This window comes from Triplophysa dalaica, chromosome 1 (assembly GCF_015846415.1).
Source record: "Triplophysa dalaica isolate WHDGS20190420 chromosome 1, ASM1584641v1, whole genome shotgun sequence".
In the NCBI taxonomy this organism is placed as follows: Eukaryota; Metazoa; Chordata; class Actinopteri; order Cypriniformes; family Nemacheilidae; genus Triplophysa; species Triplophysa dalaica.
This window is the reverse complement of record NC_079542.1, coordinates 21,525,334-21,538,751: the sequence shown is the minus strand read 5'-3', so window position 1 is coordinate 21,538,751 and position 13,418 is coordinate 21,525,334. Positions and strand designations below refer to the sequence as shown.

The window sequence follows — 13,418 nt, the reverse complement described above, 5'->3', positions numbered from 1 at the left end:
AGAGTGTGAGTAAAAAAAAAAAAAAAAACAGAATTCTTTTCAGAATTTTCAGGTTAACTATCACTTTAAAGTCACCATGAAATGGAAGTTGCGATTCACCACTGTTCCGTATCGTGATGTACATCCAAACAATACTGCTTCTGAAAATAGAATAAATGTAAGGCGGCGCTTTAATTTGCCCATTCCTTTTTAATTGGTTTGTTTTAAGTTTGGCTTGGAGGCAAAGGCTAAAAATGCCTGGTCATTGGACAGTCAGTATAGTCCTACCTCTTTTTGTTGCTTAAGTCACGTTTTTGATCAAAGATTACAAGTGCAAATGATAAAAAAATGGTGTGCATGGATAATTCCTTTATAATAATCACTGCAACACTGTGTAAAACCATAGAATGTATAAAATATGGACGTAGTGTCCTTGACGTCACCCGTAGATTTGTGAAGAGTAAAAATTAAGCCAAAAGATGGCGGAGCCGGTCGTCGCCATCTTGGCATCGGGTCATCGCAAGTCACTCCAGGATAATCAGAAATGGGCAAAGAGGCAGGACGTGGTTGGAGCTGACGGAAAAAAATTGGCTCGACATATTGGTGGTTGACATTTAAACGTTCACAGCGGTTTACAGTTTACTCTTGAGGTAAATTACCTGAAACTACACAAAAAATGTGCATGTGATAGCCAAATGGACACCTGTCACTCAAGTGGCCACGCCTTTAATTATGCAGAATTTTCAAGCTTAGTATAATCTAAACAGATGAGTTTTAAAAACATCACCCCTCACAGTTGTCATGAAGGAGAAAATTACTGATATAGACCAACATCATTTAAACATGTTTTTGTGCTGTAAAGTTTTAACATGGGGCTCAATGTGATTGTGCTCTGTTTTGGAGCCAGCCTCTAGCGGCCAGTCGATGAATTGCAGTTTTAGTCACTTCCGTGTTTGTTTCACGAGAGAGATCGGAAGATTGCCCCTTGTGTAAAACGCGTAGAATTTTCCTGTTTGATTTCATGGTGACCTTAAGCATATCTGTTTCTTAACATATCCCCATCTGCTTACATGATGTTAAGCATAAATAGTTGACTTTTACTTTCATACGTCCGTTCATATGACTATTTTCATTCTCTCTTTTGCCCTTGTAACAACAAAGCTCTTTCTTTGCTGCTTTGCCTACTATACGTCATCTCCATTGACATGAGCTTACTGTAAAGTAACAGCGCTTACTCAGGGGTTGGCAGTTTGCTTTCGGGCAAAATATAGTTTGTGCTGCGCCTTTCTTCAATAACAGCCGCTTTGCAAGCCTGTAATACATTGTGACAGCTTAACTAAACAATCCATGCACGAACCGTAAAACTGACTCACATAATCAGCTGCATATTTCTAACATTTCCGAGCTGCATGTGACTCTCTGTCTGTTCAGGAAAATACTTTGCAAATGTTTATGTCCTGATTGCAAACGTGTATGTCCTTATTTTAACACTAAGCATCATACTCATACTAAAGAAATGCAGTGTTTGGATATTTACGTTATTGACATAAATAAAGTATTTTTTTTGTATTCAACATGATGTTTCTGGCCTGTGAAGGTTGTTCTGAATCCATCTGAATCTTACTGTATGTTTACATGGTACAGTGAACTCATTTCAAAGGAAATGGGATTCAACATAATATAACCATTTTAACTGTAATAAATCTGATTCAGCAAAACCTTTTCATCACTTTTCATTACCCCCACATACACAGACCTGTGCATACGCAGAACTTGGCAGATTGTATTGAAGAATGTGCTCCAGTGATTTGCTCTGGGGTTAACTATGCTACGGCTCTCAGTAAAAACACAAGTAGATCTTGTCCTCCTTTTCAGTGACCTAGAAATCAATACACAGCACAGCAGCATGGGAATCTCATCCTGCCAGGTGGCTTAGAGTATAAATATGTGTGTGCAAGTGATTGCATGTGTGTTCTGTGTAGCATCTTTTACCTTTTTAAGCTGTGGTTTTCGCCTAGTATTGCTTCAGGATACATATTGCCAATAATGGCTATATGCCAATTTTTACATGAGAAGGAAATACAGAGGTAGTCATGTTGAACATACATGTTTCCATATGTGCACACACACTCCCACTATAAACCAAACAGACAGTTTGACTGCTCTTGTGATGGGGGAGGTACATTATGAATGAGATTTGTCTAGCTACTTGATCATCCTCTTAAATTATTAATGGATTCTGGTGCTTCCATTGGTCTCCATCCCCTTGGATCTCCCCAGACTCTCGCTCTTTTTGTTCTTCACTGTTAAGACCACAGAGGGGTTTATATGAGCTGTGTTTGTGTACTGAAACATAAAAAGGTCAAAACACTGTACTTTATGTAGATCATACTGGGTGACTTCTCCCCACAGGGCATTTGGGGAATGGCAGGGGCTAGCGACTGCCATACCTTGGCTGTCTGGTCAGGTCAATTCAAAGTAATATTTTATTGCAGTATTATTGCAGGAAGATGGGCGTCAGAAGCGCAAAAAATGTATGTGGCTCATCCCCCAGAAAAGAGTGTGAAAACAGCTCCGCTGATCAGCAGCTTCATTGGTGTAGTGCGAAAGACCCGTGACAAATAGTTTTGACTCCGCCAAACTCAGTCTTCAAAATTTTCACATCACATATCAGTTGTTTTTAAACTATATGACGTTTTCATCAATGGATTACTTAAAGTGTGTTGTGCTTCATTATATGTAAGGATGGCTGCTGGAATATCAGCATGTATGACCGACTGTCTCCCCATCAGATGTTTTAATTGGCCTGATATTAAATTAAGGTATAGTGATTTTTAAAGAAATCCTGCTTCACCTGGTCTAAATTATAGCCTGTTCACAAACTCAATAATAACTGTTGTGATTTGATATACAGTAATTTGATATACAGTAATTTATAGATCCAGTTTCCTTTAGATCCGCCTTTTTGCTGCTGTGTTTTAATCCTAACCCTATTTTGATTTGTTTGAATTGCTTTTGTAAATTTTATGCAAGCTTAAAAAAAGAAAAAAAGTGAACAAAGCACTATAGAAAAAACTGTTTAATGTTTACCTCCAAGTTATAGGCTATGAGTAGAATGTAAATATATTATATTTGAATATATAAAGTTTATATACATGAAAATAAATGGGTAAATACATACATTTTATGACACTTTGCAACTTACACATGCCTGAAAAAGGCAGACTTTTTTATTTTTAGAGCAGTGATATGTATTGATGTTCTATTTATTCTATACATGCTCCTGTATTTACACAATATTAAACTGAACTGCTGAATGGTGCATTGTAAGCTTTTAATGTTGAAATGTTAAGACAGTGTTTGTTTCTGTCTTAATCAACAAGGTAGAAAATCCATATTCTGGTTTCAACTGAAATGTCATTGTTAATTTGTCTCATGATTAAACATTGGAGTCTGTGGTTTCCGCATTCAGATCAGGGAACAGCTCCTGGGGGGTTTAGTGGCATGTTGTTTCTGTTTATTATTTCCAGCGTTCTAATTGATCCCCCAAAAGGAGCAAAATAGAGAGGTGGTAAAGTTACAACAGACCAACGTCTGAGGTCTTACCACCTGAGCCATGGTGTGCCAGTCTTTTACCATACAAGCATTGCAACATCGCAATAACTATGCCAGACATTTTATGTTATGTTGTGTTAACTGCAATAGACTCCTATGGCAGCGGAAGAATAATAATACAGTAGAGAACTGATAAACACTATTAATGCACCTTCTTTTGAACAAACATAATGCTTTTTGTTGATTGTTAGTTGTCATATATCATTTGATGGCGTTCTGTGATGTGTAGTGTTGAGAAATTAATCACAGTGTCCTATTGTTTTAATGTCTGCAAAGCTACTCAGTTTTTTCATTTTTCTGAACAGATTTTTTTCAAATCTGCAGACTTGCACAGACTTTCTGAAAGAAGTCCGGACCGAAAATCTGGGCAAAATATGAGCAAAAGTCTTTTAATTTAGCCTTAAGATAACTTATGCTTGAATCTTCTATATAATATAATATAAGATTGGAAAGTCTTTACCTTGAATGGATCCAATACACAATGAACTTAGAATTGTAGTTCTTCATAATATGAACAGCCTTTTCGTGTCAGTGAAACTGAAATGACATTAGTAGTGGTACTCCATGTAGGCTGGTGATTGTATAATGTCTCAGCAAATTCTAGATAGTCTCTAAACCTCAATGTCAATACACCTGCTGTCTTACAGGAACTGGCAGATTTGCGGCACGTGCACTCCAAGGTTAAGAAACAGTACCAGGATAAGACGGCCGAGCTGGCTCATGCAAACCGGCGTGTGGAGCAGCATGAAGCGGAAGTTAAGAAGCTCAGACTGAGGGTGGAGGAACTGAAGAAAGAGCTGGGTCAGGCTGAAGATGAGGTGAGACAATTGAAATTACGCACAATATCGCTTGAGATACAGTATGTTTTGTGGTTTTATCTTTTATTTGAATCTGACATTATATCTATACATTTCAGTTGGATGAAGCTCATAACCAAACCAGAAAGCTACAGAGGTCTCTGGATGAGCAGGTTGAACAATCAGAGAACCTTCAAGTTCAGCTGGAGCACCTACAATCCAGGTAAGAAAAAAAATATGTGCGTTTACCAGTCTCCTGAACTTGGTTAACAGTGCATTTTGTTTTAGTAATATGTTAAATTCGCCACTCTTTTGGTCAGTAATGTATTCTGGATAAGCTTCCCTGTTACACAACGTCATGAAAAAGATGGCAGGTTTATAGTGTAAACTGTCAACGATTCACTCGGCTTCTTCTCCCTCTAAATGTCTCTCTTTCTGTCTCTCATTATTCTACTTGCATTCAAGCTCGCACCTACACGCAGCCAATCCTGAGCTGCCAGGCTGCGGGTTACCGTAGTAACAGGGAGACTTGAAGCAGTGTTGTGGGCTCTGGCCCCCTGCAGCTGAAGAGAACAGTGACAGGCGTGTCGGTATGCTGGTGCTTATAGAGACTTTGATGGAAAGCTTGTAATGATTAAGACATTCGCACTGTAAGATTCCTCCACTCCACACCTGTGTGGTTACATATGATTCAATTAGGAGGTGGTCATAAAATCATGAGTAATTGATCTACAGCTTGCAGTTTTACAGATTTTTCCCCCCATTTTATGGGTGTAGGATAAATTGGATTTGATGGAGTTGGATTCAGTCCAGATTTAAAAAAGGTCTGATGATTGTTTGTAATTCAAACTAGTATGTTTATAAATTTATGAGGAAGATTGCTTGTACAAAAGCTAAGCCGTTGCTCAGAAATGCTAAGTTGTGTTTTGAAGGGCCGTTCACATAGAATGTATTTCTGCATCTGAAGCATGAGACAAACAATTGAAGTCCTTAATTAGATTTTTGAGATGTGATGTAATATTGAAATTTGCCTTTGGGATCTTCTGATTGGTCCACTTTTCTAGAAAAGGCATTGATGCGTGTAGAAGTTTAAATTATTTTACCATCACAGCAAAACCGTAAAAGCCAGGTCTGAAATTATGGCTAACCAGAAGCCATTATTTTTTTAATGGATGTTCGTGAGAATCTTCACTGCCCTGAATAAACAGCTTTTGTGAAAAATAGCGTATCATTTAATGAATTCCCGTTCTGCTAATCTTCTAATGTTTTACACAAAACCAAACTTCTGCTGAAACCTGAATGCACTGAAAACATTGCTATTATCTGACTGGCTAAAGTTTGCTGTATCTCTGTAATAGAGGAAAATGTGGAACATGTGTCGTGACGCCCAGTGGTCAAACACTGTTTTGCACTTGATTGCATAGAAAAAACAATGGAAAAGTAGTGCAGTCGAATGGAAAAACGCAATCTGTGTGAATGCTTTGCTGTTGCTATGATGTTTTGGATGGTTGCTAAATTGTTCTTTTCTTGTCCATGTCAAAAGAGCATGCCCCCAAGTCTTTAGAATATCCTGGTCCCTAGATTTGACCCCTAAAGTGCAGTTGCCTAGTAATAGCACGTCTTTCCACAGCAAGCAGCTTAAGTTGACTCTAATTCATTCCTGCAGCACAAACAGTGTAGAATAAATTACATGTTAAGTATATACTGTAGATTTAAAAGTTTGTTCACTGGCCTAACCCATTGACCACTATTAATTCTCCTCATGTACTCTTTGCTTGCACACTTTATGCAAGCTGCACTCCATTGAGAAAAAAATTTGGTAGCCATGTTGTCAGCCAGAGCCATACATCAACATGAAGGGAACGAGATGCATAAAGGATGAAGGTACAATCAGACCTCCCATCTGAGTGGTGGGTCAAAGTTCAGCGTTATCGCAGCAATAGAGAAGTGGAGGAGCGTGCCATGGGTGGATAGGGCGACAGATGGAGATGAGTGCTTGTCCAAGTTGTCATGGAGACAGAGAATGGTTTAGCAGAGGCTGATTTGGAGTAAGGGTTGTCAAGGTGACTGGAGAAAACTAGAAATGACAGTATTAAAGAACTGATGGTACTTAAATCATCGCCTTAATAGGTTTTAAAGATGAAGAGTGTTATTTTCACATAGTCATGTCTTTCCCAGTTTCTCTGTGGAGCTATTAAAGCATTGCTCTTTTTGTTTAATCTTCAAATCACCAATAATTTATTTCACTGTAGGCACACTTATCTGTTGGTCCAAACAATGGTAAATGCAAAGGATGTCTGAGACACCTATTGATACTGATAACTGATAACAGGTAATTTTTCTGTCACAACGCACCCTTACATTTCAACCTGCGTCCGGTGCCAGAGTTCAGAGTAGCGTCTCAGCTGGATATGTTTTCACCCAGCAAAAATACCATAAACACCATCTACTGCACAGAATAGAAAAGAAGAGTCTCAGATCCTGTGATTGAGGTTGGCTGAGCTTGCTCGCAGCGGCTATGTCTGTCTGTTAGTCTCACAGCACGAGGCGGCATCTCTGCTCAGGCCGCCGGCAGCACCATTTGGCACCCCCACCATGCCTATTTGCTTCTTTCTTCAGTGTAAAGCTGTGAACTCACTGTCTCGCGTCTTACTTTTTCTTCACCCTTAGCGGCTTGTTCCTCGCTGTATGTTGTGCCCTTTACTTTCGTTCCACAGTCATCTTCATTATTGTCCGTTTGCTTTGTCTTACTGTCTCTCTATGCTTTATACTTTACTGTATCTTTCTATCTCTCTCAGCCTCTACAGAGAGTGAATGAAAATTAACTGTATGTGCTTCAGTCTATAATCATAAACCTGCTGTGTAAATCAATATTTGAGGGCAGACAATGCTAGAATGCCAAGCAGGAAGTCAGCAGGTCTGAATCCATCATGCCACACATTGAGATCTCCAAAAATGAAAACTCTGTCATCATTTATTCACCCTTAGGTTGTTCCAAACCTGTATACATTTCTTTGTTCTGATGAACACAAAGAAAGATGTTTGTTAGAATATCAGTAACCAAACAGATCTCATCTTTCATTTGGGGGGTAAATTATGACAGAATTTTCATTTTTTGGGTGAACTATCCCTTCAAAGTCCTTAAAGTCATTTTAAACCAAGTTTGAGGGTTAAACAGAGAGACAAGTGTGCGTCATTTGCTTTTGTGTTAAGCATTAATTCTCAGTAAGGCACTTTATAGGCATTACAGTTTGAAAATGCTGAATAATGTGACAAATATAATATGAACTTCACAAAAACGGCGTGCCTGAGACAGATCTGATCTAGAAAGCTGATGGTATGTATTTGCAATGCTTCAATGTAGCTTATCAGTTCTTATCTGAGGGATTAAAAGGAAGGCACGCGACGTACACTTGCCAGCTTTGTTTGGCAGAGTAATTCTGCATTATTGTGTGTTGTCTATATGGGGGAGGAGTGGAGGAGGACACAGTATATTAATAAATATATCCTTTGTTTGGTAATGAAAATGTCTTTGGTGTTGTGTTGTATTATCATGTATGTGTCATTTGTGTCTGCTGCTTATTCAGCTGTGTATGACTGGCACGTTCTTTTATTGTGCATGTCTCAGAGGTGGTTGTGATGGGGGTGAGACTATTACATGGCTGCGTTCCCATTGGTCAAATTGGATTACCAATGGTTTGCTAGTGGCATAAAGCTCCAACAGCAAATTCATTTATGGTGTTTTTCTCTTGGATGGTTCTTCATTATCAGATTAAAGAATGTCACAAATACGTAGTGAAAATGTAATGTAATGTAAATTTAAAATCTTGAAATATGAAAAGGTTCACTATCCGAAAACATGTAAAAAATGTCACTGTGTGGGTTCTACAAAAACCTGTTTGAATGTCTCTCTGTATTTATGATCTCTCATGTAAATTTGTAGCCCGGTTGAGCTTTGGACTCTAAAAGCTTTTAGCCTCTTTGAGCAAGTCACTGTGGTCAAAACAGTGTAATGTGTAATTCAGTGCAGTGTTTCCAGACCTTTAGGTTCTTCTCCTGTGAAGGATTCAAGGGCCTTATACTCACTTATGTTCCACTGAGAGGAGAGAGACTGTTCAGTTATGCAAACATTAACAATATAGCGAGTCAACAGCTGTTCACTGACAATAGAGGCATTTTGTCTCCTTTTCTAATATCTGATTTTCAATCTCCTTTTTTTGTAGTTTTTGATGCTATGATTTTTCCTAGACTCCGTAATGGACAGGTTATCACACAAGCCCAATATTTCCTCATACTAACATCAGCAAAGGACAAATACGGTTTCTCAAATAAAAGAAAGATGTGCAAATAAAAATTGAACAAATTTATCATCTCAGTGAATTGTCTTTGTTGAAGACCGTTCATATATCATATGAATCATCATAAAGACAGATTTATTCCATTCATATGCCTACTGATTAGTCATTCCAAGCTGTTCTGTATTTGCACAGATAGAGAGTGACTATGTTTAAACATTATGATTGGAACGTTTGTTTATTTTCTGGGTGCAGGATTGGCCTTAGCAAGCTAAGTTGACGTAATTCTTTATCTATTAGCATGCCATGTATTTTTGGCCAATGGTTGCCATGCCAGCTAGAACGGAGGCTGTACAGTTACTTTGATTCACAGAGCTCCTGTCTCTAATATCTTGTTTTTATTCAAATGGATGTTATGGGGGTGTTTGGAGAAATCGACTGTAAATTTTTTTACATTTTAGCTCACAACCTCTACATACCGCTAAAACAAATGTCAGTCGACTATTCCAATGTTTGTGGCTTCCAGTGTTTACCACATTTATAAGTCGCATTGGATAAAAGCGCCTGCTAAATGACTAAATGTAAATGAAGATGTAATTGTTATCACAATTTCTCTCTTTTTCTCTTGGTCTGTTTATAAGGCTAAGGCGTCAGCAGAATCCTGGTATGTTTGGCAATATCAGGACATCGGCTTCATCACGTTTTGGGCCTGAAAATGCAGATGGACCAGCCAGTGATCCAGATGATGAAGAGGAGGAAGCACTTCAGCTCCAGATCCCCTGAAACATTCACTCCAGACCACGGGAATGTACGAAAGACTCATAGATTGCACCCAAGCATTTCACCGTCCTCTTTATTTCATTTCACAGCTGGAACCATCGATTTGAAAGACTAGACTGTCTGTCTCCACTCCCCTCAGCAGACAGATGATGTCAACAATAAACAACTTAAAAAGTGTGTGCCAGAGACAAACCAGTGCTGTAAACTGTTTCTGAAGTCTTGTTTAAAGGTCATTTGTTTGTTTTTCTGTTGTTGGTTACAGTCCAAGAAGGCACATATATTATAGAATTACAGAGATACTATATACATGTATTTACTGGTTCATAGACTGCTAGTTGAGTAAATTTGTGAGTTAGCTTTTCTCCCTGTATTTCAATAATTACTCAGACAAACGTGTCTTGTGCTGTTTCGTAAAGGGATAGTCACCCAAAGTATGTTCATGCATGCATCATCTTTCCTCATTTATTCACCCTTATGCTGTTCAAAACCTGTGTAGGACTCTGTGGAGCACAAAAGAAGATATTTTGAAAAAAAAGTCTCAGTGGTTTCGGGCCCATACAACGGAAATCAATGGTGGTAAAAAGACAATTTGGTGAGCAAAGCATTCTTCAAAATATCTTCTTTTGTGTTCAACAGAAGAAAGAAAGTCATACAGGTTAAGAATGGCGTGAGGGAGTAAATGATCAAGGAATTTTCAATTTTGGGTGAACTATCCTTTTAAATATCATAGGAATCACCTCTATATGTTTTCAGGGTCCTATAAACCTGCGGCATAGGCACCAAACAGTCCATTTGAAATATTGTGTCTCGCATATAATAGTAGCATATAATGGCACACACACGATCAAGCCTAATACGCCATTGTGTTTAAACTATCAAAGATAAAATTATATGTTTTGGACATTACATCCCCATTTTCAGTCTGATCTGTGACCTCAGATGAGCTCTAAAATCATCTTAAGCAGTTGTTCATACTTGTGTCTCTGCTGCTTATCTACATTCAAGCTTCCTCTTCTTTTTCCTTGTCATCACTTGCTTTGTAATTTGTGTCGCTTGTCAGCCATACATTTTTCCTCTTGCTCTTCACTTTCATTTTTATTTCATATTTAATCATTCGTCAGCACTCCTGTACACACCCCCATCTTGAGAACTAACTCTCACATCAATATTCAAAACAACCCATTTAGCACATGATGATTTTGTTTCCTGTGTCTGGGGAGCATTTTATTTCTGCTGTGTTGTTACTGATGGGCCAGCAAGTGCTGCTGTTCAGCAGTAGACCTGCTTGTAATTGTCCCAGAGCTTTTCCCGTGGCCACATAAACGTGTTTCCGTCTTTGCAGTGGAAGAGTCGTCTTGTGTTATGTACAGTAGGATGTGGGGAAACTTGTAAATGAGTCGGTGGGGTTCTTTTAACAAAAGTACAACCAGAGTTCTTTCCTTTCGTGCATAACGTTACTTGTGCACGAGGGAACACTTTGTTCTGTTGATATTTAAGCAGTTGTTTAAGCAATATGATGCTGTCTACACATCAGCAATGGGACCAATACTGACCCGACTGGGACATTTATACTGGTCATATTAAAGTATTTATCAGAGCTCGTTTTTTACTTAAGTGGTCTGTATTACAGTTTTGTATTTTTTTGTGTTTGTATTTTACTTCTATAAATGTTAAGTGTATATACATATTAGCTGTGTGACAGTTATTTAGTATGAATTTGTTTTTCGTGTGTGCGTGTGTTTTAAAGGGGTAGATTAACCTAAAATTCGCTAGAACACAAAAGAAGATTTTTCTAGAATTGTCTCAGTGGCTTTTTGTCTATGTAATGTAAGTCAATGAAGGTCAATGGTTTTTGGTTACCAATGTTATTCAAAGACTAATTTTAAAGTCTTCGTAAAAAAAGCTTGCACATACAGCCAAGGGAGCCCCAAAATAAATGATTTGCCTACTTTTTAGAGCATTTTTATTAGTTCTTTGTCCTCTGGAAAACGCATTTAAAATTACAGATGCATTTGAAAGATGAATATGCTTGCGCACTGAAGCCTAACATAACAGAAACGGAACTGTCCGCTCATACAAGCTGTAATTTGCAGAGCCATGAAGTCCAAACACACCTATTATTTTGTGTGTGTTTAAATATACGTTTAAACCACATCAGGTTGTGTTCCACTTCATTTGATGTTTTGGCTGTTATCGAGGCTCTGAGGCAACTTCTCGGTCCATTACAATGATGACAGTGCAGACCGGTTTTAGTATCCAATGGCCGATATATACCACTTCACAGAGTTTTATTCCCTTTTCTTTTTTATCTCCTCTTACCTGGTTTTTATTTCTAACATCTTAACTTGAACTCATCTACAGGATCTCCTTGTCTCCATTCATGTATGGCAGGTGCTGACAGAGCGTTTCTTTGCCATTGGAGAAGAGCATTCACATTTCGCCACCTAATCCAGTGTGTCCTCCTGCACTTATGGTTAATGTAGCAAGTCATTATCTGAAGCGGCCTAAGACTAAAATAACATCCTCGCTGTATGCCAGCCCCTTTAATGATCTCCAATTATCTACATTTTGAACTTGAAGAATCTAAGCACTTCTGTGAAAGCAAGATTTCATATTGTCATCTGAAGAGCTCAAGTATGACAGCTCAAATGCTTCATGCAACTGTATTGTAATATATGGAGATCAATGAGGGTTCCCTACCAAATGTCCAAAACAAACACTAGTGCTTCTTTGGCACAGCTACACTTAGTATTGACTGTCAGGCTGTGGAGGAAACCATGTTGAATGTAATGAGATTCAGCATCTCATGACTAAAGCCTTTCTTGCATAGCTCTGCCATCCTGCTGCTTATATTTACTTTTGGGGATGATTATATGAATTAAGAAAAAGCCAAATCACATTTTGAATTTTCTTCTATAACTGGATTATTGATTTTTTGAAAGAAATGTCAGTGCTGCTTGCACATTGCTGAAACAATGTTGTGGGTCAGAAATCCCCAACAAATATTTGCTGATAAATAAGTGCACATGTCCATATCTGTAGGACTGAAGAGAGCAAACAATATATACAAACACCAACTGTTAGGATGCTCCTGGTGGATGGAGGCCACAAATGACAAAGCAAACCGGAGTGTCATGATCTCTCATGTAAGACATGGTTGAACCCAATTGCAGGCAGATAGGACAGACGGTGGTGAAGGGGTTAACAAGAAACAAGACTGAACAAAACAGGCAAAACAAAGACCCACGATGGGGGAAACACAATACAGGGATAAATATACTTTGATAATAAACAAAGGACACTGACTCACTAAACTAAAACTAAGAAAACAAACACTTGGAACAAAACACTAAACTGACACTTACTACTTACAGAGGAACAAGGAACGAGGTATGTAAACAGGAACATCAACCAGTACAGCAACAAGATCAAGAATATGTACAGCATAAAGCAACATGTACATCAAACAATGAACGCGCACTAGACAAAGAAACATGAGGACTCCTTATAGGTAAGGTAACAAGAGGGAACAGGTGCAAGGGATTACAATCAAGGAAAGCTAATCAACACAAACTAGGGAACAGGAGGGTAGGAACGATGACGAGACAAGAGAGAGATGAAATCGTCTCTCTCCCACATGAAACAGAGGATTCTGTATGATTCCACCTCTAAACCAAGAAATACCTGACAAGGAGAGGTGGAACCATGACACGGAGCACAGATTTCCAGGGTGACTTTATTTGTGCCATTCAGTGTGAGTCTCCCAAAGTAATACAAGCAATAGAAAAATGCAAAACAAAAAAGCCCCTCCCCGGCTCGTACCATCCTACAGGTAAGTACATTTCATTAATCAACCTCTCAGATTTACATATATATTAAATAAATGGATATACACATATATCATAAAGAAACATACGTTTGGATTAGGGTATTCTCCAATATCGCAGCAGGT

General features: G+C 38.4%; 1 protein-coding gene across 1 annotated transcript in view; it reads left to right on the top strand.

Moving 5' to 3' along the window:
• The window catches only part of ccdc102a (coiled-coil domain containing 102A), a 66,251-nt gene extending 55,102 nt beyond the window's left edge, over positions 1–11,149 (top strand). Inside the window, exons 7-9 of the mRNA XM_056757591.1 lie at positions 4,242–4,412; positions 4,511–4,614; positions 9,328–11,149. Of these exons, the coding sequence (XP_056613569.1) occupies positions 4,242–4,412; positions 4,511–4,614; positions 9,328–9,469 (417 nt within the window). The 3' untranslated portion in view covers positions 9,470–11,149. The remainder of the gene's footprint in view (positions 1–4,241; positions 4,413–4,510; positions 4,615–9,327) is intronic.
• The last annotated feature ends 2,269 nt before the right edge of the window (positions 11,150–13,418 follow it).